At 57.2% G+C, this 26,446-nt stretch overlaps 3 protein-coding genes and 2 long non-coding RNA genes across 25 annotated transcripts in view; 3 read left to right on the forward strand and 2 right to left on the reverse strand.

Moving 5' to 3' along the window:
- On the reverse strand, positions 1-14,081 carry PLIN1 (perilipin 1). Of its 2 annotated transcripts, none has more exons than XM_070054541.2 (9): positions 13,941-14,081; positions 13,361-13,419; positions 9,153-9,357; positions 7,502-7,584; positions 6,315-6,579; positions 5,884-6,056; positions 2,410-2,601; positions 1,752-1,997; positions 1-894 (listed from the first exon to the last, which is right to left on the reverse strand). In XM_070054541.2, the coding sequence occupies exons 2-9, from the start codon at positions 13,403-13,405 to the stop codon at positions 568-570; spliced, it is 1,536 nt and encodes a 511-aa protein (XP_069910642.1). In that variant the 5' UTR covers positions 13,406-13,419; positions 13,941-14,081; the 3' UTR covers positions 1-567. The 2 variants fall into 2 exon arrangements, with proteins under 2 accessions (XP_069910642.1, XP_069910643.1); XM_070054542.2 differs by having other exon boundaries at positions 13,833-13,966.
- Positions 2,601-4,055, forward strand: LOC149123184 (uncharacterized). Its single transcript, XR_016217633.1, has 2 exons — positions 2,601-3,593; positions 3,937-4,055. It is a non-coding gene; the product is annotated as an uncharacterized LOC149123184 (long non-coding RNA).
- On the forward strand, positions 13,890-16,488 carry LOC149123185 (uncharacterized). Of its 2 annotated transcripts, none has more exons than XR_016217630.1 (2): positions 13,890-14,028; positions 14,355-16,488. It is a non-coding gene; the product is annotated as an uncharacterized LOC149123185 (long non-coding RNA). The 2 variants fall into 2 exon arrangements; XR_016217631.1 differs by having other exon boundaries at positions 13,897-14,028; positions 14,422-16,488.
- PEX11A (peroxisomal biogenesis factor 11 alpha) lies at positions 16,035-24,671 on the reverse strand. Of its 2 annotated transcripts, XM_070054544.2 has the most exons (3): positions 24,496-24,629; positions 21,304-21,419; positions 16,035-18,076 (listed from the first exon to the last, which is right to left on the reverse strand). In XM_070054544.2, exons 1-3 carry the CDS (start codon positions 24,549-24,551, stop codon positions 17,505-17,507), a joined length of 744 nt encoding a protein of 247 aa, XP_069910645.2. In that variant the 5' UTR covers positions 24,552-24,629; the 3' UTR covers positions 16,035-17,504. The 2 variants fall into 2 exon arrangements, with proteins under 2 accessions (XP_069910645.2, XP_069910646.2); XM_070054545.2 differs by lacking the exon at positions 21,304-21,419 and having other exon boundaries at positions 24,496-24,671.
- Positions 24,550-26,446, forward strand: part of WDR93 (WD repeat domain 93) — a 46,469-nt gene continuing 44,572 nt past the window's right edge. For 17 of the 18 annotated variants that reach the window (XR_011381045.2, XR_016217626.1, XR_016217622.1 and 14 more), the window contains exon 1: positions 24,550-24,915. Coding sequence is in view for 8 of the 18 variants with exons in the window: in XM_070054531.2 (XP_069910632.2) it covers positions 24,550-24,915 (366 nt within the window). In the remaining 10 variants the exon portion in view is untranslated. Of the gene's footprint in view, positions 25,088-26,446 lie in introns of all 18 variants that reach the window. The other variant, XM_070054536.2, reaches the window with a different exon arrangement.

Below are 26,446 nucleotides of genomic sequence, written 5' to 3' on the forward strand. Positions count from 1 at the left end.
TTTTGCAATGTTTGAATATTTTATTTATATGTATGCATTTCCTAGATTGACCAAGTACTAACATTTCCAAAAATAGGATTTGAAGTGGAGTGTAGAACCTCTATATGTGGCCCAGACAGTACAGACTACACTGGGCGAAAGGACATCCTACCGGCGTTCCAAGGACAGACAGCAGACGGCAGTGAGGATGATGCGAATGCGAGTGCGGCTGTGGGCAGGGGGTGGCGCTAGAGAGGCCAGGCCTGGGACTGGGCCTGCGCAGGGCAGCGCAGTGCTTTAAATAAACGCTCCCTGCAAAGGCGGCCTGCAGAGAGCAGACAGCCTAGATCATCAGAGGGTCGGGGCGCGACGCTAATAATAACAATAATACATTTTTTAAAAAGCCACCGAAGCTGAGATGGCCCGTGGCCCTCGGAGCACTGGCTCGGCTGTGCTGCAACAATGATGCGTGCCTGAGCGGCAGCGCGGGAAAGAACAAGGCCGGGGTCCCCAGGGGCCGCTCTGAAGACGCCCGGCGCTCCCCGGGCAGCGCGGGTTCCGTTCGCTGGCGGGGGACGGCGCGCGGCCTCAGCTCTTCTTGCGCAGCTGGCTGTACTGCGCGCGGCCCAGGATGGGCTCCAGGACGCTGGGCCGGAAGAAGCTGTCGCTGACCCTGCGCGTGGGCTTCTCGCGCGGCGCGGCCAGGAAGCCCGAGCGCGGCGCGGCGAGCGGTTCCGCCTTGTCCTCCAGCCCCGGGCCCCGCGCGCTGCGCAGGCCGCCGCGGGGCGGCGCGGGGCGCGGCGCGGGCTCCGGGCTGGCGGGAGGCGCCGCCGACCCCTTGCGCTCCGGCTCGGCCGGCGGGTTGTCGATGTCGCGGAACTCGCTTTCGGGCTCCATCAGCGACAACCTGGGGAGCTGAGGGCCCGGCGGTCACGTTAGGGGCCCCGGCGTGGCTCTCGTCCCTGGGTCTCCAACCCTCTTCTGCCTACCCCACCCCCCATTCATTGCCACTCCCGGAGCGGCCATCGGGAAGGCACAGGCTGGGGTGTGGGACAGCGGGAGGGGGTGGGAGTGCAGGGAGACCCTTGAGGTGGCGCCTGCACTGAGCTCTCCGCGGGGAAGGCCCTGGTACCCGATTCCCACAGGTCCCTTGGGCCTTCCTAACTCTTCTTGGGCCAGAGCTGCAAGCTGCGTGGTCTACACACTGACTCCGCCCAGGGGCCGGGGTTCTGTCTGGTCATGTTGGGGTGGGGGGCGGCGAGATGCACGGGGTGCAGAGACTGAGTGATGTAGCTCCTTGCTGGCTCTAACAGCGCCTCTGGCCCTGGCCAGCCCCCACCAGCCTGCACAATGTGACTTGCTCTGGGAATGGGCCCCAAGAGATGGCAATGCTGTCCTCGGGGTTTTCCTCTGGGTGACAGTATCGGAATGGACTCCACTGGTAACCCTTGAAACTCGTGCCCCACCTGTCCTGTGTGGTGCAGAACTCCTCCAACCCCTGCTTGGGCAGCAGCCCCCAGACCTGCCAGATCCTTCAGCTGGGGGTTGGGGGAAGCTTCAGAGGGATGGTGGGAGACTCCTGCTGGCACAGTGACCAAGGCCATGGGCCACGCTGCTCCCGGGGTTGGGGGACCCCCATATATGTGAATGTTCCCAGGGCACTGCGGCTTGCAGGGGGTTAGTCCCCTGGGCTGAGGGGATGGAGGGTCTGCAGCCCCTTCAGTGAACTCTATCATGGAGAGAGTGCCCGCTTAGCCCGGGGTGAGACTCACCGGCACGTAGTGCACCACAGTGTCCACCACGTTGTCAGTAACGCCCTTCAGGGCATCCGAGAGGGACATGGCCCTGCCCTTGGTGGAGGAGGCAGCGTGGGCGGGCGTGAGGTGCAGCATCCTCCCTGCCGTGCCCAGCACGGCCCTGGGTGCCCACGTCACGGCCGAAATGGTGCCATACAGGGTTTTCTGCAGGGTGTGCGCCACGCTGCCCAGGAGGCCTTGCGGGCTGGGCAGGGCTGCTACCTGCGGGCCAGAGCGCAGTCAGAGACTCCCCTGCCCACCCCCCCCCCCACCTCTCCTGGCTACCAGGGCTGCCCTAGAGTCAGAGGGGAAAACATGTGGACGTCAAATTGAAGATACTTGGGGCCTGCTCTGGCACAGCTGTGTGTCCTTAGGATTGTCCCTCCCCCTTTTCTGCCCCTCAGTGCTTTGATCTGTAAAAAGGGCCAAGACTCCCCGCCCTGCCTGATTTCCCGGGGGTGCCGTGAGGGACCGCTGAGAGTGACAGGGAGGTCCTGGGCGTTTGGGGCGGGGTGAAGCATGCTGCAGCCATGTCCCACGGCCCGAGGCTGGGGCAGAGACCCCTACTGCCCCCTCTGCCTCTGCCCCTCCCCCCTGTGGGCTGAGGGACCTTGAGCTCCCATGGGCCCCGCACCTCTCTGAGCTTGTACTCCTCCGTCTCCGACTCTGACTCCTCCTCTGTCTCCTCTCCTTCTGTGTCTGTCTGGTCGGCGTGTTCCTCCTCCTGGGCCGCAGCAAGATGGTGCAGCCAGGGCACGCGGACCTCGCTCCGCCTCCGAGACACCACCTGCATGGCCGCCGCCGCGCCCCACTGGGCCAGGCTACTCTGAGGGCGGGACGGCAGCGTGTCACTGGTGAGGCCGGCGAGCCCCAACAGCCAGGGTCCCTGGCCCCAGGGTCAGAGCAAGGTGGGGCCCTAACAGGATGTTCTTTAACTTTTCGTTGAGTGGTCACTTCCACAGGCTACGGTGCATCCTTCCTTTTGGGCACACAGCTGTGTAACTACCGCAGGCCAAGGCGGAGAGCACTGCCAACACCCCAGGGAGCCCCGGTGCCCCCTCTCATCCACACTCCCACAAGAGTGGCCAAGGATTCTGACTGCTTCACCATGCATTGCTTTTGCTTATGCTAGAACTTTGTGCAAATGGATCACACAACGTGCATTCCCCCATGATAGTGTCTGCAGCTCCATGGAATGGCATGACAGGCACCCCTGTTGCTGCATACGTAAGTAGTTCCTTTTTTTTTTCTTTAAGATTTATTTACTTTTTTGAGAGGCAGAGTTACAGAGAGAGGGAGAGACAGAGAGAGAGGTCTTCCATCTGCTGGTTCACTCCCTAGATGGCCACAATGGCGGGAGCTGAGTTGATCCAAAGCCAGGAGCTTCTTCTGGGTCTCCCACTTGGTAAAGGGGGCCAAACACTTGGGCCATCTTCCACTGCTTTCCCAGGCACATTAGCAGGAAGCTGGATCAGAAGTGGAGCAGCCGGGACTCGAACCGGTGCCCATATGGGATGCCGGCACTGGAGGCAACTGCTTAACCTACTATGCCACGGCACTGGCCCCAGTTCCTTCTTTTTCATGTGTGCGTGATAGTCTATGGTGTGCAATCACTGCAGTTCACCCCTTCTTCTACTGGTGGACACTTGCATTGTTTCCAGTTCTCAATGAAGGATAAAGCCAATTGGAATGTTTCTGACATGACGTAAGCATTCATTCTGCAAACCAGGGTCTCCTTACACAGCTTTCAGATCACTGTTCTAGGGGAATGGTGGCACCTGAGACTCTGTCCCCTCCGGGCCAGGGGGAGGTGTGTGTGTGTGTGTGTGTGTGTTTCAGCCCCCTCCAGGCCAGGGGGAGGGGTGTGTGTGTGTGTGTGTGTGTGTGTGTATGAGCCTCCTCTGGGCCAGGGGGAGGTGTGTATGTTGTGTTTGTGTGTGTGAGCCTCCTCTGGGCCAGGGGGAGGAGTGTGTGTGTGTGTCAGTCCCCTCCAGGCCAGGGAGAGGGGTGTGTGTGTGTGTGTGTGTGTCTGTGTGTTTCAGCCCCCTCCAGGCCAGGGGGAGGGGTGTGTGTGTGTGTGTGTGTGTGAGCCTCCTCCAGGCCAGGGGGAGGTATGTGTATGTGTGTGTGTGTGTTTCAGCCCCCTCCGGGCCAGGGGGAGGTGTGTGTGTGTGTGTGTGTATGAGCCTCCTCTGGGCCAGGGGGAGGTATGTATGTGTGTGTGTGTGTGTGTGAGCCTCCTCTGGGCCAGGGGGAGGTGTGTGTGTGTATGTGTGTTTCAGCCCCCTCCAGGCCAGGGGGAGGTGTGTGTGTGTGTGTCAGTCCCCTCCAGGCCAGGGAGAGGGGTGTGTGTGTGTGTCAGTCCCCTCCAGGCCAGGGAGAGGGGTGTGTGTGTGTGTGTGTGTGTCTGTGTGTTTCAGCCCCCTCCAGGCCAGGGGGAGGGGTGTGTGTGTGTGTGTGTGTGTGAGCCTCCTCTGGGTCAGGGGGAAGTGTGTGTGTGTGTGTGTGTATGTGTGAGCCCCCTCCAGGCCAGGGGGAGGGTGTGTGTGTGTGTGTGAGCCTCCTCCGGGCCAGGGGGAGGGGTGTGTGTGTGTGTGTGTGTGTGTGCCTCCTCTGGGCCAGGGGGAGGTGTGTGTGTGTGTGTGTGTGTATGTGTGAGCCCCCTCCAGGCCAGGGGGAGAGTGTGTGTGTGTGTGTGTGTGTGTGTGTGTGTGTCTGTCTGTCTCAGCCCTCACTGGTAAATGATTCTCAGCACAGGGGACAAAAGGGAACGAGAGGCCACAGCATCTGACACACAGTAAGTTCTCAGCAGACAATTGCTGGAATGAGTGATCCAGGCCCGGCAATGCTTTCAAAAGTACTCAAGGGGCCAGTGACGTGACACCGTGGGTTAAGCTGCTGCATGCAACGCCGGCATCCCATATCAGAGAGCTGGTTTGAGTCCCGGCTGCTCCACTTCCAATCCAGCTCTCTGCTAATGTGCCTGTGAAAGCAGCAGAAGATGGTCCAAGTGCTTAGGCCCCTGCCACCCACCTGGGAGACCCAGATGGAGTTGCTGGCTCGGGACTTCAGCCTGGCCCAGCTCTGGCCATGTTAGCCATTCGGGGAGTGAATCAGCAGATGGAAGATCTCTCTCTCTCCTGCCACTCTGCCTTTTGAGTTAATAAAATAAGTGAATCTCAAAAAAAAAAAAAAAAAGTGCCATTCCTATGGTGGCTGAAAAGTGGCCATCTTGGCCGGTGCCGTGGCTCAATAGGCTAATCCTCCACCTAGCAGTGCTGGCACACCAGGTTCTAGTCCGGGTCAGGGCGCCGGATTCTGTCCCGGTTGCCCCTCTTCCAGGCCAGCTCTCTGCTGTGGCCAGGGAGTGCAGTGGAGGATGGCCCAAGTGCTTGGGCCCTGCACCCCATGGGAGACCAGGAAAAGCACCTGGCTCCTGCCTTCAGATCAGCACAGTGTGCCGGCCGCAGCGCGCCCGCCGCGGCGGCCATTGGAGGGTGAACCAACGGCAAAAGGAAGACCTTTCTCTCTGTCTCTCACTACCCACTCTGCCTGTCAAAAAAAAGAAAAGTGGTCGTCTTGTTTGCTGACCTGCATGCTTTGATGTTTTTATTTCCTTTTTTGCACTTAGTTTCTTATAATGCATGGGGAGGTGAGGGTGGGGAGCAGTGGGGTGTCAGCCCTCCCTGGGCCTGGGAAAGGCAGCCTCTTCCCCTTGGGTGCAGTGCAGATGGAAATTAGAAGCTTCTAGAAGGGAAAAGTCAGGGACACGGGCCAACTGGGTGCTTGCCGCACAGGATGAAGCCTCATGCTTTGCTTGTTTAAGGATGACACGGCCAGATGCCTGGGTACCAGGTGGGAGGGCCCACAGCAGGAGGCCTGGCTTCGGGGTGAGGATGGGGGCCAGGACCACCCTAGCAAAGCTGGCTGGAGGACCAGCCCCACTCCTCCAAAGACTCTCGTCCTCAGACCGCAAGTCCCAAGGCTGGGAGAGAGAATATTCCCAGGATGGGTGGGGGCGTGGGTGGGGGACAGGAGGAATCAGAGGTCCACAGGGCTCCTGGGATTGTGGGGGGCAGGCGGGACTGAGCTCAAGGCAGACACTTACCAGGGGCGCCACACCCGGGATCCACATGGCCAGGGCGTGGCCCTGCTTCAGCGCCCAGGCGGTGGTCTGCATGCCTTGTCGAGAGAGCGTGTTGGCCAGGGCCCCCACCCTGCTCGCCAGGCTCAGCTTGGCCTTGGGAGGCTTCTGGCCTTGCTGGCGTCCGGGAGCAGCGGCTGGGTGGGGATTTGTGGGGAAAGAGGAAAAGAGTTCAGAGAGGGCTGGGGAAAGCCTGGGGCTGGAGGCAGTGGTCGCGGGGCCACCACCAACTCCCTGGGGATTGCGCCACTCACCCCCCTCCCACAGGTGGGGAGGGGCCAGGGGCCAGAGCATCCACCCGGCAGTCCTGCTGGGCCCTTCCTAATCCAGCCTCCTCCGCCTCCCTCTGACTCCCGGGCAGCAAGGGTAAGTTGTGGGTCCTGAGACGCAGGTACCTGTCTCTTCCTCGGCCTGGGGCAGGAGGTATTCCACCACCTTCTCAATGCCGCCCAAGGCCAAGTCGGCCCCGCCAGAGGCCAGGCGGCCAGCCCGGGTGCTGGCAGCATACTCGGCCGTGTCTCGGGCCACCCCCCAGGCGAGCTCGCAGCCAGCCAGCGCGGCTCCCAGGACCTTGTCTGAAGTGCTGGTGATGGGCACGCTGATGCTGTTCCTGGCACTGCGGAGGCGTGTGGAGATGCTGTCCTTCAGCTCGGACGCGATCTGGGGAAGTCGTGGCGGGAGGGGCTCAGGCCACCCTCTGGGCTCAGCTCCCTAGCCCGGCCCAGGGTGCTGGGTACCGATATTTGGGTCCCTGCGTTATGCTGGGCCCTAGAGGGAAAGGGCTCCCACCTCGCCGTGCCAGCCTCGTGGACTTTCTGGCCCCTTCACAGCGACCACTGCTGTGGCTTTGCGGACAGTCCCCAGGTCTTCCTCCTGGGCTGCACCTGACGCCCTACTGCCCACAGGGCCTCTCCGCTCATAGTCCCATCTGCCTTCCTATAGGCTGATAGCCATGGTTGATCTTCCTGCCACAAGTTATACCCTGAAATAATTTGCCTTTCTCTTCATTAACCTGGGAGCTCCTTTGTGACAAAGATACTGCCCTTAACCTGGAAAGATGGGGGAGTGGAGAGCACAGGTCCCAGGCAGAGGTGCACCTGCCGGGCTCCACTGAAGGTGGTTGCCTCTGAACTCTGGGGACATGGCCCCTTCCCCAGAGAGTGGGCGAGGGGGTCAGTGGGAGAGCTCATGCCGGGGGGCTGGGGGCTCGGACAGTGCCTGGGTGGGTGGATGGATGAGGTCAGAGATGGAAGCTCATTCCCCCACAGGCAGCTGCCCCGTGAGTATGGCTCCCTGTGAAGGGACCTGCTCGGGCTCTGGGCCGTCAAGGCTGGGAGCTCTCGCAGACACCACAATTCTGTCTTCCCGATGCGTGTGACTCCCAGAGGGCCCCACTCCGACTTCCTGCTTGTTTGCCTTTGGGCTTGTGCCTGCTGCTCCGGGAAAAACCTGTGTCCGTTTGACTCCAAGGGCAGGGAAAGCAGCCACTGTGCAGCTGTAGGGGCCTCCCCCAGCCTGGAGGGAGTCCAGCGCCAGTGCACCCGAGGGCGAGGCAGGCACAGGGGCCAAGCAGGGGGCTCACCTTCTCCGGAGGGTACTGGAGGGCGGGGATCCTCTCCTCCAGGTGGTCCAGGCCTCGGCAGGCCAGCTCATTGGCAGCCGTGACTGGAAGGGAAGGACCATGTTGGGGTGGGGGTGGGGTGGGGGTGCGGCCCCACTGTAAGAACCTAGCAGTGGCCTCTGGGCCAGAGGCAGCTCCTCAGAGCCCTGGGGGCCCAGCCCTGTTGCCTCCCAGGTGTCCTTGACCCTGAGCCCTTTGCCGTCAGTAGCCCCGACCTGCGCTGGGACGGGCCCACACTCCAAGCTCAGTTCCCACCTCCACACAGTGTGTGGCCTCAGGTGAGCCACAGCCTGTGTGTGCCTCGGCTTCCTCATAGCTCCCTCCCTCCCTGGCTGCCCAGGGGCTCGGCCTGGGTGGCAGGAAGAGGCAGCACGGAGGTGTGGGTGGGAGGCAGGGCCTTGGTGGCACCAGTCTGGGGCTGCTTAATCCTAGTGGTGACACTGTCAGCAACAGCTGCCATGGGCTCTCCACAGCCCTTGCCTTTTTTTTTTTTTTTTTTTTTTTTTTTGACAGGCAGAGTGGACGGTGAGAGAGAGAGTGAGACAGAGAGAAAGGTCTTCCTTTGCCGTTGGTTCACCCTCCAATGGCTGGCACACCACGCTGATCTGAAGGCAGGAGCCAGGTGCTTCTCCTGGTCTCCCATGGGGTGCAGGGCCCAAGCACCTGGGCCATCCTCCACTGCCTTCCCAGGCTACAGCAGAGAGCTGGCAGAGAGCTGGCCTGGAAGAGGGGCAACCGGGAAAGAATCCGGCGCCCGGACCGGGACTAGAACCCGGTGTGCCGGTGCCGCTAGGTGGAGGATTAGCCTAGTGAGCCACGGCGCCGGCCAAGAGATGCTCTTTCATACATGCCATCTCCGGGCATCTTATCTTCCTTCAGAGAAAGCTCAAGCCCTGGTGACTGGGCTGTCTCGGGACTGGGAAAGGGTGGAGGGAGGGAGGCCAGCCCAGGGCCAGGGGCCTTCACCCGCCCTCCTCTCCTGTGGGCTGGGTGAGAGCCTCAGATCCCCCTCATTCTCCAGCCAGCAGCGAGGAGGGAGCCAGACTTCTCAGCGCTGCTGGGAGTTCCCTCAGCCCCATCGAGAGCCACGGCTTGGAGAATTCACTTCAAGTTGGGCTGAGCAATTTGAAGGGACAGGGCCGCTAGGGCTTGATGGACAGCCGTCTTCCCGTCCTGGTCCCTGGCTGATGGCCCTCTGCTGCCCCCACGTGCCAGGAGCTGGTATCACCAGCTGTGGGGCTCAGCCAATGCCCCCCCTTCCCAGCACTGGTGCCCACCAGTCCTGCTGTTGGAGCCACTGGATTCGTAGTGAGAGCAGGTGTCTGACCTGCCACGGGCCCCCGTCTCACCATCGCCACTTAGCCCCGCCCACCCCTCCCCCTGCCAGTTCTTTGCCCCGTCATTGTCATCCCAGGTGACAGCCAGCTGGGTAATGATGGGGCATCTATCTACACAAGGACAGGGAGCTATATTTACATCTTTGTGTCTCTACGTGAGAAGACCGTGGAATGGGATGTAGGCCTGGGTAGGCGGTCGGGTAGACAGACAAGTTATCAGGTGATGGGACAGCCAGACGGGGGACAGACAGCCACGAGTGTCAGTGGGGACTCACACTGGGTGGACAGCCTGCGGACCACTGGCTCCATACTCCAGGCAGCCAGGCTGCTGGCGCTCTGCACGCCCTTCTCGTAGGCATTGCACACGGACGCCACCAGGGGATGGGCTTCCTTGGTGCTGGCGTAGGTCTTCTGGAAGCACTGGCACGTGCCGCTCACCACCGGCAGCTGCAGCACCCGCTGTAGCGCGTTCTCTTGCTCCTGCCAGGGAAGGAACCCATTCGCGTTGTTGTCGCACCTCTCTCTCCAGCCTTCTGGGAAGGTGAGCCCAGGCTGGGGAGCCCATAGTGAGTCACTGAGCCTAAGTGACCTGGGAGGAACCAAGGCTAAAGAGGTCTCCGGATGCCAACAGTCACGGGGACACGGGGAGCCACAGGGAAGGTAAGATGCACCTACAGCGCCTCAAGGTCACGAGCCAGGCTTTGGAGTGCTGCAGAGACAGAGGCAGCCCCTGTCCTCCTCCCCGGCCACCCCTCCTGAACTTGGCAGGAGAGAGCAAGTGTTGCTGCCATATGTGTCTGGCGTTTTGGTTCACCTTGCACCGGTGGCCTCGCCTGAACACTTGTCCGGTTGTCTGGAACACTGCCCCCTGCCTGTGTGCCCCGGCCCCGGCATCTGGGAGGCTCACCCTCCATCCAGGTCCCCCTCTGCCCAGCCGTGCCCTTTCCCGCGGGACCCAGCTCGGCCGTCACTGCCCCGTGAACCTCCCGGTCCTCGTCCTACACAGCTGCCCCTGGGTGGCCATCCTTGGACCTGCCGTGCTGTGATTTTGTGTATGCCTGGCCCTCTCTCCCAGTGCCTGTCGCTGCTATACCCCCAGATGGCCTGGCCCATAATGTCAGCTCAATAAAGCAGGGCCAAATTAAACAAGCGGGGCTGCACAGAGCAGAATGGGAAAGCTCAGATCTTGGGCCTCCAGGGGGCGTGCAGTAGGAAGCCCCGCCCCACTCCCCTGGAAGGCTCCCCTCTCTTGGAGAGGAGGGGCGCACTTGTCCTCAGAGAGAGAGGCCTGCGCCCCTTGTCGGCCAGCGCCCTTTGTCGGCCAGCTCTGAGGGCCCGAAATCCACCTCCAGCCCTCAGCCCACCTTCTGCCCCTGGAGCAGCACTGGGCAAGCCTATTTCATCCCTCATGGTTGGCTCTTCCCGTAGTTGAAGCTAAAAGTGCCACCCATAAGAGGTCCCTTCGCCACGCTAAGGAGCTCCAGGTCCCAACCTGTTTTTTTTTTTTTTTTTTTTTTGACAGGCAGAGTGGACAGAGAGAGAAAGGTCTTCTTTTACCGTTGGTTCACCCTCCAATGGCTGCTGTGGCCGGCGCGCTGCGCTGATCTGAAGCCAGGAGCCAGGTGCTTCTTCTGGTCTCCCATGGGGTGCAGGGCCCAAGCACTTGGGCCATCCTCCACTGCACTCCCGGGCCATAGCAGAGAGCTGGCCTGGAAGAGGAGCAACCGGGACAGAATCCGGCTCCCCGACTGGGACTAGAACCCGGGGTGCTGGCGCCGCAGGCGGAGGATTAGCCTATTGAGCTGTGGCGCCGGCCCCAACCTGGTTTTGTGGGCAGTTCACCCCGCGGTCTGGTGGCCGTCTCTGCTGGACAGACTAGTCTGGAGCTGTCTTTCTTTCAAATCTAGCACACAGACTCAAAGGCAGCCTGCAGGTGGGAGCGGAACGTGCTGGCTGTGGCGGACCCACAAGTCTTCATTATCGGGGCACAGTGCTCTTGTTATCGGGGTGCTGTGCCCTTGTTATTGGGGCGCAGTGCTCTTGTTATTGGGGCGCTGTGCTATTAACACACTTCGGCAGCAGTCACATGATTCAACTTTAGCTCACCCTTAGCCGCACAGAGGGAACCGACATTGACTGCCTAGGGGACAGTGAGCTCCAGGCACTGGCCCGGGTGCCTCGGTGACTTGAGCTCGCTGAGTGCCTACAGTGACCCTCTGGCGCCACTTTGCTGATGAGAGACTGAGACTCAGAGAAATGAAGTGACTTCCACAGATTGCACAGCTAGTATACGGCCGGGCCAGGATTCCAACTTAGGTCTAAAACGGCATTACATTAAATTCTGTGTGTGTGTATGTCGGGGGGTGGGGGGGTGGGGGGTGGCCAGCGTTGTGATGCAGGGGGTTAAGCTGCCACTTGCGACACTAAATCCTATATGAGCTCAGCTCAAGCCCCAGCTGCTCCACTTCCCATCCAGCTCCCTGCTAATGTGTCTAGGAAAGCAGCGGAAGATGGCCCAAGTGCTTAGGCCCCTGCTACCCGCATGGGAGACCTGGATGGAGTTCCTGGCTCCTGGCTCCCGCCTGGCCCAGCCCTGGCCATTGGACTATTTGGGTAGTGAACCAGCAGATAGAATCAGTCAATCTCTCTCTCTCTCTCTCTCGCTCTGCCTTTCAAATAAATAAATCTTTTAAAAAAAATTCTTGGCGCCATGGCTCAATAGGATAATCCTCCACCTTGCGGAGCCGGCACACCGGGTTCTAGTCCCAGTCAGGGCACCGGATTCTGTCCTGGTTGCCCCTCTTCCAGGCCAGCTCTCTGCTGTGGCCCGGGAGTGCAGTGGAGGATGGCCCAAGTGCTTGGGCCCTGCACCCCATGGGAGACCAAGAGAAGCACCTGGCTCCTGCCTTGGGATCAGCACGGTGCGCCAGCCGCAGCGCACCGGCCACAGCGGCCATTAGAGGGTGAACCAACAGCAAAGGAAGACCTTTCTCTCTGTCTCTCTCTCTCACTGTCCACTCTGCCTGTCAAAAAAAAAAAAATTCTTGTGTCTATGGCGAGCATCAAGAATTCTCCGCTGAGGTCAGGCTAAGCTGCTCAGCTGCCTCTGCGGCTTTGAACCCGACCCGGGCACAATTCTGCTCTGCAGGAGAGGCCCTGGCCTGTGCTGTCTGCAGGCGACCGAGCTGGAAGAGCCCCCAGGGACACCTGTGTGTCCATTCGACAGAGCAGGCCACGGTGTTTCAGCTTTTCATCTTGCAGGTAACTTGGAAATGGGAACTGGCAAGACACCGTGACTTTAAACAAGCACATATTTTCTTTAGCATTTTGGATAGCGCCTTCAGGGGTTGTTTTCAAAGGTGGAAAGGGATCCTGGGGCGGGAATAAGCGGCCAAACTTGGGACCAGATGGGTGTTGTACAGGTTCATGGTTCTTAGGTTGCACTGTCTGAACAGTGCCCAAAGCAGGAAGGCCCTGCCAGGAAGCATCAGGCACTATTAGGACCTGGGGCTGACACTGTGGTGCAGTGGGTTAAAGCCCCAGCCTGCAGTGCCAGCATATCATATGGGCGCCGGTTCGAGTCCTGGCTGCTCCACTTCCAATCCAATCTCTGCTATGGCCTGGGAAAGCAGTACAAGATGGCCCAAGTCCTCGGGCCCCTGCACCCTTGTGGGAGACCCAGAAGAAGCTCCTGGCTCCTGGCTTCAGGTCAGCTCAGCTCTGATTGTTGCAGCCATGTGGGGAGTGAACCAGCAGGTGGAAGACAGCTCTCTCTGTCTGGCTCTACCTCTATCTGTAACTCTGTCTTCCAAATAAATAAAATAAATATTTTAAAAAAAAGTATCAGGACCCTTCTGGTCATAGCAAAAACCAGATCGGAGCTGTACTGCGGGACACACTGAATGTCCAGCCCATGCCCACACACAGTGGCACAGGCTGCGCACTGCTCAACTCCAGGCAGTGCCATCTCGCCACATGGATGACATTGGGAGTGGCAGAATCTAGTGGCTCTGCACTGAGCAGATGAGGGGACTTCAAAAAGATCGATAGAAAATGGAATTCAAAGATAAGTTGGATAGTTTTTCCATAACATGAGTTCTCCATGAAGACAAATGCATGGATTTCAGAAGTTTTTTGCACCACGATAAACTTTCCTTTCATTGTGCCTCCCACAGACCTTTTGAAGTGCACCTGGGTGGTCAAGCCGGGGGGTGCAGCAGGGTGCAGGACACAGCAGCACCCGTCCCCTCCAGCCCTCCCCCCACCCCCAGCCAATACGCCCAGCCTTTCTCTAGGTTCTTTGGGCATCTTTCCCACCCAGATCTCCCCGCGGATAGCAGTGGGCTCAAACATAGCGGGCAGTGGGCTAGGACCACAACCTAAGACACATCTTCCTGAGGTCCCAGGACCTCCCTGCCCTGGCCCTGCCCCTCCCTCTCCCTCCACTGTCCATCCCCACGTCCTGCGATCCCAGATCACTTACCGGGAGGTCTCCATCCAGCAAGGTCGGGCCCTTGTTCACTGCCATGCTCGCTCGTCACGCTGCAACACAGAGAGTCCCAGGTCCACCAGAAACCCTTGGGCCTCAGCTCCACAGGGGCAGCTCCCCCTGCCACTGTCTCATGGCCACCAGCTGGGCCCAGGCTTCCTGAGAGCTCGGCTGCCCAGCACAGAAGTTTGAAGGGTGAACATCACGTCCAAGGTCACCCCTCAGGGTCCCAGAGCAGTGCTCCACGGGCTGTTGGCTCAGACAGACGTTTTCTTAGGAGGGGCCGGGGAAAGAAGTGAGAAACTCGGGCAACCATGGGAGAGAAAAGGTTTGCGAGGAATCTCGAGGCTCTTAAATGGTGGCCCCAAAGAGGCTAAAAGAACGTGTGCAGCCACTCTCAAGGCCAGCTGCTCCAGCTGCTCAGGGAAAGGCTGGGGTCGCAGGTCCCCCACCCGCTTGCATTCACCTGGCGCTCTCCCTCACTTTCCTCACGGCCTCTTCATCCCCAGAAGGCCTTGACCCCCGGCCCCCACCTCTTCCCTTTCATGCCATCCACCCAGGAGCCCCGACTCACTGCGGCGCCCGTTGCCTCTGCAGGAGCCCAGGCTGCAGTGCCCCCGGAGCACACACAGTTCCAGCCACTCCAGGGAGTCTTGGGCAATGTGAGTCGGGCCTCCCAGCTAGGGAAGGGCGGAGGGGCAGAGGGGCAGAGGAAGCTGGGCCGGCCGTGGCCACGGGTCTGACCCAGGGTCCCCTGGGTTTATATCCCAACTTCTGTAAGGACATTTAGCCAACAGGGAGGGAGAGCACAGAGCCGAAGGCGATGCCCATGCAGAGGCCTGCTGATTGCAAGCCCTTGCAGGCATCCATTCTGAAATATTTCTGGCCCTCCATTTGCAAAAGGGAAAAAAACCAAAAGCCCACCCTGCTTTCTGGAAAAGACTGGGCTACCCATTGCTAATGTGTTGCTAACGGCATTGTGGCACAGCAAGCTAAGCCGCCGCCTGCGATGCTGGCATCTCATACTGGAGTGAGTTTGAGACCTGCTCTTCCAGTTCTGATCCAGCTCCCTACTAATGCTCCTGAGAAAGCAGAAGATGGCCCAAGTCCTTGGGTCCCTGCCACCCACGTGGAAGACCAGATGGAGCTCCTGGCTTCAGCCTGGACCAGCCCCAGCTGTTGTGGCCATGCAGGGAGTAAGCTGGAGGATGGAAGATCACCCTTGCCCTCCCCCTGTGTGTCTCCCTCTGTCTCCCCCTTTCAAATAAATATATAAATAAAATAAAATCAGAGGCTCTAAAGTTCCAGAGAGTTCCATCGTCTTTGAGTCCTTCCCAACAGAGCCTCCCAGGGGGAGGGGCGATTTTTATCCATTTCCCCATCCTCAGTTACTATTGAGAGTGAATCCTAAACAGCATGAGTTAAAGCCACAGAGGGCCAGTGACAGGGTGGACCAGGAGTCTGTTCCCATCAGCAGCACCGTCCTTGGCAAAGACTCAGGCACAAGCCCAGGTTCTAGTCCCTGGCTTCAAAACCGACAGGGCACTGTGGCGTAAGCCACTGTTTCCCGCGAAAGGATCCTGGGAGGGCAGCACTTAACAGTCCTCGTGGCTGGTGGACTTGCACACGCGATGGGCTCTGCAAAGCCGTGAGCCGTGGGCGACAGGAGAGAGAGGCAGGGTTGCAAAGAAACAATGCGTATGATAGATCCTCAGTGTTCAGTCCTGTGTGTGTGATGCGACAGGGCAGGCAGGGCCGGGAGCCCCCACAAGCAGCAGCGACTGTGCCACTGTGCCTACGTAGCCACCCGCCTGGGCTCCTCACGTACAGGACAGCCACGGAGATGCAGGGAAGCATTTAACAAGTGCCTCCCCCCTCTCCACAAGGGTCAGGCCAGATGACACTTGAGGCTGTGTTTGCACAGCAACCCGGGCCAAAGGGCAGCTTCCAGTCCCTGGAGCAGTGGCTCCGGGCCAGAGGTAGTATCGTACAGGGCTCTGCTGACAAAGCTGGTCCTTTGGCCGCTCGGGCTGGGATTCTAGAATGTGGGTGAGAGGTGAGAGGCAGTGAAAGGGCCCGGAGAGTCCCTGGGGAAGAGGGCAGGGCAGCTCGCCAGCAGCGGCTTGCGGGACACGGTGCTCTCTCCCTTCCTTTCTCCCCAGCCCCCACCACAAAAGCAGGGTCTGGGTCATCTTGTTCACAGGCGGATTCCCAAAAGCAAGCACAGCACTTGGACGTTGGCTGGGAAGATGGATTCTGAGGCTCCAGATCCACTAGGATTCTAAATCCACCAGGAGTTCCTATGGGCCTTGGTGTGCATGGAGGCTCAGCGGAGGGAAAAGCACACAGGGAGGCGGCTCAGGGCACCCATGGAAGTCTCCGGTGCCTACAGAAGACAGAGTGCTTCCCAGGCTGCCCGTCACCACCCTGACCTGCACGAGGAGACAGGCGCCGTGGCACCTCCAGGCAGCGCAGCCAGCCAGCCAGGGCTGCTGTGGCCCCCTCCCGGGGGCAGTGGTGTGGCTGAGGTCTCCTTGGAGGTGCCTCTCACCCCAGCAGCTCTGCAGCCAGATCTTTCCCCGCGTTCCTCCTCTGCCCAGAGCTCCCTCTACCAGCGGGGTGGTCGGGGTGGGGGTCAGGGTGGGGGTGGGGCCTTCGCAGACACCAGTCAGTTTGTCTTGAAATTTATTGGACATGATGAACCTGTTACAGTAGAGGATCTGGACAAGGCAAAAACAGTCATTTAAACTTTTTATCTGCCCGGGTCCAGCACCTTGTATCTCTCTCAAAGTCCCCAAAACGTTCTTTTCCAAATCCCGGACCTGAATGATCGCTTAGAAGAGAGCCAAGGACCTGAGTCTGTTTTTCAAGAATCTTAATCACATCTATGGGAATTTAACCCCTTCAGTGCACACTTCTTTTCCCATTCCCATCCAGAGGAATGACAAGGCCTTCCCGGTAGGACCGACACTGGCCCTGACCCGCTGGCGTCCTGCCTGCCCACCTCACTTCCCTCAAACTGAAGGATTCATCACCACAAAACCGGACACCCAGGGCGCAGGTAAACGTCTTCTTGCTTGGCCCCTGCCTGCCCTCTCCCACCTCCCCCAGCCACCCCACAGTGAGAATCTGATTATCAAAGCAAATGATGACACTTTTCCCAGCATACATTTTGGTGAAAATTAATGCAGAATTGCCCAAAGTGTTATATGGCTTTGAACAAAAACAATCTGGCTCACAAGTCTAGAAGGTTTTCATTTTTTGTAGAATAGAACAGGAAGCATGGACCAATGAAAGCATCGAATCTGGGCAAGTGGAGAGACAACACAGAATTCTGGAGGGCCTCACGCGTTCACTCTGCCAGGAAGGCGGCAAGAGACCACGGACAAGGGGTTGGAAACTGGAAGGAGGAGTTTTGCTTGTTTTTCTGAGTCGGTTTCCTTATCTGTCACGGGCCACAGGACAGGCACCCACTGCGACCTTCCACCTGTTGTCACCTCAAGTCCCTTCTGTCTGTTTCTGATTTTTGCCGAGTCATGGCACTGCCTAATGCCCTCTGCCCCCAGACGATTTCTAACATGAAGGTGCCTGGTACTTTTCTGCTTCTACTTTGGACACAGCAGGGACGCGAGTGCAGAGCTCTGAGGGCCAACAGTTAAGCGGCTCCAAGCCCAGCTCCCGCCATGCGTGGCTGACATCCACGGGGGGCGATGGGGTACAGTGGGCCAGATCCCAGAGTGCTGCAAAACCAATGGGTGACGCACCCCAGAGTGCCCACGGCCGAGTGCTCCGTCACCCTGTGACTGGGCCGTTTGCACTTGGTTTTCCTCCTGATCGTGAGTCAGGGGGCAGACGCTACGCTCCCACTGTGCACGTAAGAGACGCTCACTGAGTGTTAGATGACGGAAGGTGTTAGGAATCCCGAGGGGACTCCAGCTCTCCGACAGTCACATGCGAGTTTAAATCTTCACACTCCCCTCCTGCAGCCTTGGCCCCACTCTGCCCGCATCACGGGCTGCTCGACGCTCAGGGGACCGGGAAGCTACGCGTGGCTCGGCCTGGCCTGGGACTGCAGCAGACGTCCACTCCACTAAGGCTCACCTGTGAGGGCAGCGTCTCGTCCTCTCCTGAGGACACCCTAGCGGGTCCTGAGCTTCATCTGAGGATACGCCACAGTGATGATGCCGGCCACCGAGGACACGAGCCCCCCGAGCCCGATGACGCCTGCGTTGGACTTATAGATCCCCAGCTGGTCCAGGGGGATCAGGATGTCACAGAAGTTCTTCACCGTGTCGAGGAGCAGGGGCGGGTGGCCCTTCAGGGACCGGAATAGGAGGAGGAGGAAGGACTGCAGCCACTCTGTCTCCTCGTCCGCCACGCTGTAGGCAGGGGGATCCCGGGAGGACGTTTTCTCCCTCTTGGCTCTGTCGCGTGCAACCCGCCCCATCTGCAGGGAGATTTCATACACGTCCCTGACCAGGCTCAGCAGGAGGAAACAGCAGTAGTGGCGGGCGGCCCGTCGTCGCCACGTGTCTTTGTTGATGCCGGAGGCGAGACCTACGCTCTTCACCCAGAGGACAGTGTCACAGACGAAGTAAATCACGCGGTTCAGGTTGGCTAACGTCAGGCACAGGCGAGGCACTGGGTCGGTGGCCCGGATGCTCTGCTCGGTCGCCTGGACAGCGTGTACCACGTTGCCGAGCCTGAACCCTGCAGGGAGAATCCACATGATTAGCGGTTATCCATCAGTACACAGTGTGAAGGCAGAAGCCCTGGATCGGGGTAAGGAGTCGGCACTGATCAGTTTTTCCCCCTATAATTTTTGTTTACTTGAAAAGCAGAGAGACAGGCAGAAAGGGAGATCTTCCTTACACTGGTGCACCCCCAAATGCCTGTAACAGCCAGCGTGGGGCCAAGCTGATTCCAGGAACCTGAAACTCTGTCTGGGTCTCCCACGTGGCTGGCAGGGACCCGACGACCTGAATCATCTGCTGCCTCCCGGGAAGCACTGGCAGGAACCTGGCCGGGAAGCAGAGTCGCCGGGACCCAGATCAAGCACACAAGGGGGGATGCGAGCATCCCAAGCGGCAACTTCGCTGCCGCGCCGAGTGCCCCCTGGTTATTTAACGACTGCTGTTCATTTCAGGCTCAGCCTTTGCTCAGCGAAGGAGAAGAACAGCCTGGTACATCAGGGACCCCGACAACGATCCTGGAAAGCATAAAGACGGCGGCTTTTTACATTAATCTTCTGCAGCCCCTCTGGCCCTCGGGGTTGGGATGGAGCACACTCATGCCGAGGTCGGTCACCCTCGGGCCATGCTTCTCCAGGAGAAAGGTGCTGTGACACGAAGCCTGGGTGCCATCTGTCCCTGGGGGTCTGGCGTCTTGCATTTCATTTACTTTCCAGACAAAAGATTGCCTTATTTATTTCGACAGGCAGAGTGGACACTGAGAGAGAGAGAGACAGAGAGAAAGGTCTTGCTTTGCCGTTGGTTCACCCCCCAGTGGCCGCTGCGGACGGCACGCTGTGGCCGGCGCACCGCGCTGACAGGAGCCAGGTGCTTCCCCTGGTCTCCCATGAGGGTATAGGGCCTAAGGACTTGGGCCATCCTCCACTGCACTCCCGGGCCACAGCAGAGAGCTAGACTGGAAGAGGAGCAACCAGGACAGAATCCGGCTCCCCGACCGGGACTAGAACCCAGTGTGCCTGTGCCACAGGTGGAGGATTAGCCTAGTGAGCCGCGGCACTGGCCAAAGATTACCTTTTAAAATAACACCACTATCGTCTTGCCGTTTATTTAGTCCAGCTTCCTCTTGGCTCCACACTACTACCTCTTGACAAAGTAGAGGAACAGGTGTTGGCCCTGGTGGTTAAGACACACACCCGACACTGGACTACCTGGGTTTGCCTCCTGGCTCCATTCAGGACTCCAGTTTACTGCTAGTGTAGACCTAGGAGGCAGCAGTGATGGCTCGAGCAGTTGGGTCCCTGCCCCCCATGTGGGAGGCCTGGATGGAGTTCCTGGCCCCCAGCTTTGGCCTGGCCAAGGTCTAGTTACTGTGCGCATTTAGGGGAGTGAACTTGCAGATGGGAGCTGTTTCTGTCTTTCTGCTTCTCAAAGGAATAAAAAAAAAAGTCACACACAAAGTAGAGACGGCAGGACTCAGTAGACAGGACAATTAATGATATTGTCGGCTTACATCTTAGACTCGGTAAGTGCTCAAAAGCAGTGACTTTCAGAAAACTTATAAGCTCATAAGAGTGCCTTGTATTCATTCTTTTACCGCAAATAACACAAAAGAGGATATGGTTTCTGGGTTCCAGCTCTGGCTATACCACTAACTGAAGGACCTTGGATAAGCCCCTTCTGGATCTCAGGGTGACCTGTAAAAGCTGTCTGAGGGGCCAGTGTTGTGGTGCCGGCCTGTTAAGCCACCGCTTGCATGGAGTGCCAGTTCAAGTCTCGGCTGCTCCACTTACAATCCAGCTCCCAAGATGGCCCAAGTCCTTGGGCCCCTGCTACCCATGTGGGAGAACTTAACGAAATTCCTCCCTCCCGGCTTTGGTCTGCCCCAGCTCCAGCTGATGCAGCCATTTGAGGAGTGAATCAGCAGGTGGAAAAGATTTTTTTTTTCTCTTGCTCTCTGTCCCCCTCTCCTTGTCACTTTGTCATTCAAACAAACAAAAAAAGTCAATCTTAAAAATCTATGACAGGCCGGCGCCGCGGCTCACTAGGCTAATCCTCCGCCTTGCAGCGCCAGAACACCAGGTTCTAGTCCCGGTCGGGGCGCCGGATTCTGTCCCGGTTGCCCCTCTTCCAGGCCAGCTCTCTGCTGTGGCCCGGGAGTGCAGTGGAGGATGGCCCTAGTGCTTGGGGCCTGCACCCGCATGGGAGACCAGGAGGAAGCACCTGGCTCCTGGCTTCAGATCAGCGCGGTGCGCCGGCTGCAGCGCGCCGGCCGTGGCGGCCATTGGAGGGTGAACCAACGGCAAAAGGAAGACCTTTCTCTCTGTCTCTCTCTCTGTCCACTCTGCCTGTCAAAAAAAAAAAAAAAATCTATGACAGAATTTCTAACCTTGGCCTTCAAAGCCACCCAAGAAAAGCTCACACCACCCTTCCCATTTCTCTCCTTGACAACCTGAAGCTCCCTCCCCTGTGAGTTCAGCTGGTCTGACACTGGTTCAGCAACAACAGAGTGCTCGCCACGCTCCCTAGCCTGAACTAGAGGCACCTGCCCTCCTCCCTCTTTTCAACCACACCTCAAGCTCCACTCTTGCAAAACACCTCTCTCTTCCTCGTGCCCAGCCAACATGTTCCGCCCTAAACCTCTCATCACCATCACAGCGTGACTTCCTCTCTACAGCCCAGGACTGCGCCTAGAGGAAGCAGGTGCATAGGAACACGGATGGACGTGCCCCGGGGACACCTGCTTCTCGTCACAGCAGACTCAGGCGTGCAGTTGCTACGACAGCACAGGACTTCCCAGGCTGGTTTACTGCTGGAGTGAATGAAGTGAGCGCGAGACCCCGCCTTCGCTTTGCGCCTCGGAACTGATAACCCCACAAACGGCTAAGAAAACGCCGCCCAAGGGAGTAAGGGGAAAGGCAGGTGGTCTGGGATTTAGCTACTCTGTTCTTCCACAGAACAACAGGGCTCACGAGAGCAGAAGCTCAGGAATTGGGTGATTCCGGGAGCAGTGTGACCTAACACTTCCCGTGCCCCTGGTTACAATGGCACGGGGAGACGTGGCGTCGCCCCAAACACGGACACAGAGGGCAGTGCGAGAACGGTGTGCTGCAGGACACCCGCATTTTGGGCCTGGTGGCTGTGCTGGCTGACCGCACCGCCAAGCCCGACTGCCTGGAGAGCGGTGAGCTGTAGGGGCTGAGGGTTCGAAGCCGACAGCCGCTGCCCTCCGCAAGACAGGGTACTTACATTTACGGCCAGTGCTCACACTGGACTCCAGTTTCTTGAGCTTCGTGACCACCTCCTCTTTGCCAGCCTTAGGCTCTAACAAATATGTAAGCAACATGCATGTGTACTGAGTGGCTCTGCAATGGAAAACAACACGAGGAGAATGATTGACAAATCAAATAAAGCTGGAGTCGGCAAGGAGGGGAAGAGAAACGTATCTTGCCAAAGGCAACGTTTCTAAGACAATTGCTCACATAGCAGTCCTTATGAGAGCAAAATTCTGCCACAGGGATTCCACAGGCGGGGCAGAGGGTAGAATACGTGATGGAAATGCGACAGACAGGTTATGGAAGAGAACTCTGTGATCATGCAATGAACAGCCCCCCCAAAGGCTGGCACTGAGAAACGCACGCGGTCAAGGTAAGAAAGTGAGCCGAAGTCTGCCTGGTGTTAAGTCTGCAGAGACCCATAGTCCGCATTTTCTCCAGGGTACTTTTCAAATTTCTAAAACAAACTTCTCTGCCATGTAGTTAACCTACTCTTTATGTGACAGGACACAAACTCAAGCCAGAACCAAAGCAAAAATCCACAGCTGGGGGGCCAGCGCTGTAGTGTAGCAGGTAAAGCCGCCACCTGCGGTGCTGGCATCCCATGGGGCGCCGGTTCGAGACCCGGCTGCTCCACTTTCGATCCAGCTCTCTGCTGTGGCCTGGGAAAGCAGTAGGAGATGGCCCAAGTCCTTGGGTCCTGTTTAATGATGCTATCCATTCAAAAAAGATGATTGCCCTGTCTGTAATGATGAGTCACTGATCAATGGAATAAATGAGAAATTCCAGAATGCACAAACACCCCAATGCTTTCGGCAGTGCATTTAATAAAGCACCTGGTTCCTGCTGTCCTGTAACTGCATTTGAATCTCTCTATGCTGTAAATTTTATTTTCAATAAAAATGTGGCACATTTTCCAAAGTGGTGAACCTAATATTGGGCATGAAGTAAAATGAGAAGACAGGAATCAGAAACAATTAAAAAAAGAAATCTTCCTAGCTTGATGGCTCAAGCTGGGCACGGCACTGCACCTCTCTCTTTAAAAAATTATTTACTCTCATTTTATTCGAAACACAATGAGTCAGAGAGCTTCCACCTGCTGGTTCATTCTCCAAATGCTGCAACATCCCGGGTGGGAAAAGGCCAAAGCCAGGAGCCCTGAATTTCATCTGGGTGCACAGCAGCAGGGAGCTGGATCAGAAGCGGAGCAGCCAGGAACCAGGCACCCTGACACAGGACACAGACCTCCCAAGGGGTGACTCACCCACTGCACCAAACACCTGCCCCTGCCCCTCCCTTTCTCAGAGCTCATCTAACAACAGGAGTGGGTCCCAAAGCAAGGCATTATTTTACAAATGCCAGTTTGTTCACAGAGGTTATACATATAATAAAGACAGTTGGCATAGGAAAGCTAGAAATCTCAGATCTTGCTGAGTAAGTATGGGAGTACTTCAAAACGTTGTTGGAAACGTGGGATTAAAATATAAGTTTATAGGGCAGGTGCTGTAGGGTGGCAGTTAAGATGCCTACAATCCATACTGGAGCACATAGGTTCCCTAACGGGCTCTGGCCTTGAACTCCAGCTTCCTGCTAATGTAGATCCTGGGAGGCAACAGTGATGGCCGGGTTCCTAGATTGAATTCCCAGCTCCCACCTCAGCCAGCTGTTGAGGGTATTTAGGGAGTGAACCAGTGGATGAGAGTGCATGTTCTCTCTCTCTCTCTCAAATAAATTTTAAAATAAAACATGTTTTATTTTGGTGCAGAAAATTTTGATTTCCATGCATATAATTGTTTTTCATAATATACATTTTCAACAAACTTTTTTTTTTAACGATTGATTTTATTTATTTGAAAGGTAGAGTTACAGAGAGAGAGGGAGAGAGATATTTTTCATGCACTGGTTTATTCCCCAAATGGCCACAATGGCCAGGGCTGGGCTGGGTCAAAATCCAGGAGCTTCTTCCAGGTCTCCCACATGGGTGCAGGGGCCAAAGTACTTGGATCATCTTCCACTGCTTTCCCAGGTGCAGGGAGTTGGATTGGAAGTGGGACAGTCGGGGCTTAAACTGGTGCCCATGTGGGATGCTGGCACTGCAGGCACTGCTTAACCCGCTACACCGCAGCACCAGCTCCTCAACAAACTATTGGAAGAGCCTGTATGGGCATGAAGCTCAACATATGTTTGCACCAAAATAAACCTGTCTTTTAATTCCATTTTCTACGAAATTTCTAAAGATCCTCTTGGACAAGCCTTGCAAGGTACTTTCTGGGTACACTGGGCCAATGACACCTGTACAGGATGCAGCCATTCTGAAAATTTAACAAATGAATCGGAGAGGGGGCACGGCTTGGTTAAGAGGTGGGCATTGGAGTGGACTGTGTGAACTGGAACAGTGCGGCTCTGCCACTTGGTGCCTATCAACCCCCTTCTGCTTCTGTTGGCCTATCTGTGAATGGGGACTTTAGAGTATCTACCGCATAGGGCTGTGAAGAGGATTAAATGATTGCAAGACACTGAGAACATTCTTGGCTCCAAACTGGCTCCCCAAGCCTCCCCCCTCCCCCCGGGGTGGGGGTGGGGGCTGTTCTTACTGGTCTCTTTGTATTTGTACACCAGAGGGGAAGGTACAATCGCAACAGTAGCTGTTTTTCTTCCCTAAGCAGATCACCCACATCTCCAAGAGACACATCTTGAACCAGTGTCCGGATTAAAGCCACCATCTCTGACACCGCGTGTCTCCGAGAGGGGCTGCGAGTTCTTTGGGAGACAGACACTGCCTGTTCCCCGGTCTACAGCGTTGTTCCACATGCGGGTCGACACGAGACAGACCGGACCACCATGCAGTGTCGAGACAGGAATCAAACTGTCTCCCCAACTTCTTGCCACCACGGGGTGGAGTGCTGCCTCGGCCAGCTCGAAGGGATAGCCCTCCGCAGACCGGGGGGCGGAGGGCGCCCCGAGGTTCGGCCCCCCGGCGTCCCCGGCTCAGGACGCGGGCCAGGGCGCTCGGCCCGGCCCCACGGAACACGGGCCGAGGCGGGGCGCGAGCGCCAAACTCCCTCCGCGGCCCTTCGACTCGCCGACTTACGCCTCCTTCTCCTCGGGGTGCCCGGGAGCGCGGGACCCGCGCAAGGGCTAGGGGCGAGAAAGGCACCGGGCTCACCTGAAGAGGCGGTCCCGGCCCTGCGTCTGGTTGGTGAAGCGGGTGAAGGCGTCCATGGCACGCAGCCCACGGCCGCGCGTCGCAGCGCGCTCGCTCGCGGGTCCTCCGGGGCGTCCCGGTCCCGGGGGAAAGTCGGTCTCGCGACGCGGGCCGGGTGGGCGGGGCCGTGCCGCTCCGCCCACGTGGGCGTGGCCGCGCCTGCCGGAGGGGGGCTGGGCGGGCTTCCGGGCGGGGCCGGAAGTGGTGGTTACTAGGACGACGCCAAGCCGCCGGCTCCGGGCGGCCGAACTTGGGCTTCGGAGGCTGCGCTGCCGCGTTTCCCGCGCGTGTGCTGGGGAGGGGTCTTCCAGAGGACGCTGCGAGGGGGCTGCCTGCTCAGCCTCCGGCGTGTCCCGCGGAGCCTGGCGCCCGGAACCCCAGGTGGGTTCCGAGTGGTCCCTTCATCTCGAGAACTTTCCAGCAGTTCCCCAGTGGTTAGAGTGCAGGGAGTGCGGACCTCGCTTGAGAACGGGCTGAGGACAGAGTTTTCCATGAAGAAGGCCGAAAGGTTGAACCCTGAAAGTTGATGTTACCCGAGGAAAAGCCCTGTAAGGTCAGCGCGAGCGTATGTAGGTCTGTAATCTACTTTGGAGTTAATTTTTGCACGTGGTACAAGGTATGGCTCAGAGCTCATTTTTCCCCATATGGATGATCCCAGCAGTATTTGTTTAAAAAAAACAAAAACAAAACAAAACAAAAAAAAACAAAAAAAACTATCCCTATCCTTTTCCCACTAAATCATCTTGGCATATTTGTCAAAAATAAGCTGTCCGTATACTTATGTATCATAGTCTCAACTCTGGTTTTATTGATGTTCATTTTGAAACCAGTGCCACATTGTCTGCATTATTGTGGCTTTACAATAAATCTTTTTAAAAAGATTTATTTATTTGAGAGGCTGAGTTACAGACAGAGACAGGGAGAGACAGAGGGAAATGTCTTCCATCCGCTGGTTCACTCCCCACATGGGCCCAACAGTCGGAGCTTAACCGATCCAGAGCCAAGAGCCAGGAGTCTCTTTTGGGTCTCCCACATGGGTGCAGGGGCCCAACTTGGGCCACCTTCCGCTGCTTTCCCAGGCCATAGCAGAGAGCTGGACCAGAAGTGGAGCAGCCGGGACTAGAACCAGCACCCATATGGGATACTGGTGCCTGGTATCAAGAGTACTGAGTAATAGGGTCACACAGCACCTATCAAGCTGGTTGCTTTCATTCAGCAATTCAGTCTCTGAGATTCATCCATATTGTTGTGCGTAGCGATAGTTTTTTCCCTTTCTATTACTGGGTAGGCTTATATTATCTGACTATGCCACGGCTTGTTTATCCGTCCCACTTGGGACAGCTGCTGTGAATATTTGTGTTCAGGCTTTTGTGTGAGTCTAAGCTCTCATACTCCTAGCAGTGAGATTGCTGGGCCGTGTGGGAAGTACACGTTTAACCTCATAGGACATCGTCGAATCCTTCTCCTGAGAAGCCGTACTGCTTCATGTTTGCAAAAGCAGTGTATGGGAGGCCCATTGCTATGTGTCTTCACCAGGGCTTAGTATTATCAGTACTTTTAAAATTGTAACCCTTCTACTAGTTATGGAATTGTGACCCATGGCCTATTAACGAGTGTATTGTTTACTGTCTTAAAAGTTGAGATTTTATATACTTCTAAACATCTTTGTTGTTGATTTCTAAAATCTGTTGTCAAGAGAGAACATATTTTGTATGACTTAAATTCTGTTAAATTTATAGACCAGAGTATGGTTTACTAAATGCTTCCAAAGGACTTGTAACCATCTGTTGGTGGGTGGGATGTTCTATAGTTGTCAATCAAATCAAAGTAGTTAGGAGTAGTGTTCAACTCTTTTTTTTTTTTTTTTTTGACAGGCAGAGTGGACAGTGAGAGAGAGAGACAGAGAGAAAGG

The sequence above is a fragment of the Oryctolagus cuniculus genome, chromosome 12 (assembly GCF_051225735.1).
Source record: "Oryctolagus cuniculus isolate XC-2025 breed Fujian yellow rabbit chromosome 12, ASM5122573v1, whole genome shotgun sequence".
In the NCBI taxonomy this organism is placed as follows: domain Eukaryota; kingdom Metazoa; phylum Chordata; class Mammalia; order Lagomorpha; family Leporidae; genus Oryctolagus; species Oryctolagus cuniculus.

Coding starts and splice junctions, on each gene's coding strand:
- PLIN1 (XM_070054541.2), bottom strand. CDS start 13,405: ATGGCAGTGAACAAGGGCCCGACCTTGCTGGATGGAGACCTCCCG. Junction 7,585..9,152: donor CCGCAGGCTGTCCACCCAGT/GTGAGTCCCCAC, acceptor CTTCCCTTCCAG/TCACGGCTGCCAATGAGCTG. Junction 1,998..2,409: donor AGGAGTACAAGCTCAGAGAG/GTGCGGGGCCCA, acceptor TCTGGCCCGCAG/GTAGCAGCCCTGCCCAGCCC.
- PEX11A (XM_070054544.2), bottom strand. CDS start 24,551: ATGGACGCCTTCACCCGCTTCACCAACCAGACGCAGGGCCGGGACCGC. Junction 21,420..24,495: donor GGCCGGGACCGCCTCTTCAG/GTGAGCCCGGTG, acceptor TTTCCATTGCAG/AGCCACTCAGTACACATGCA. Junction 18,077..21,303: donor TGTGAGCACTGGCCGTAAAT/GTAAGTACCCTG, acceptor TTCTCCCTGCAG/GGTTCAGGCTCGGCAACGTG.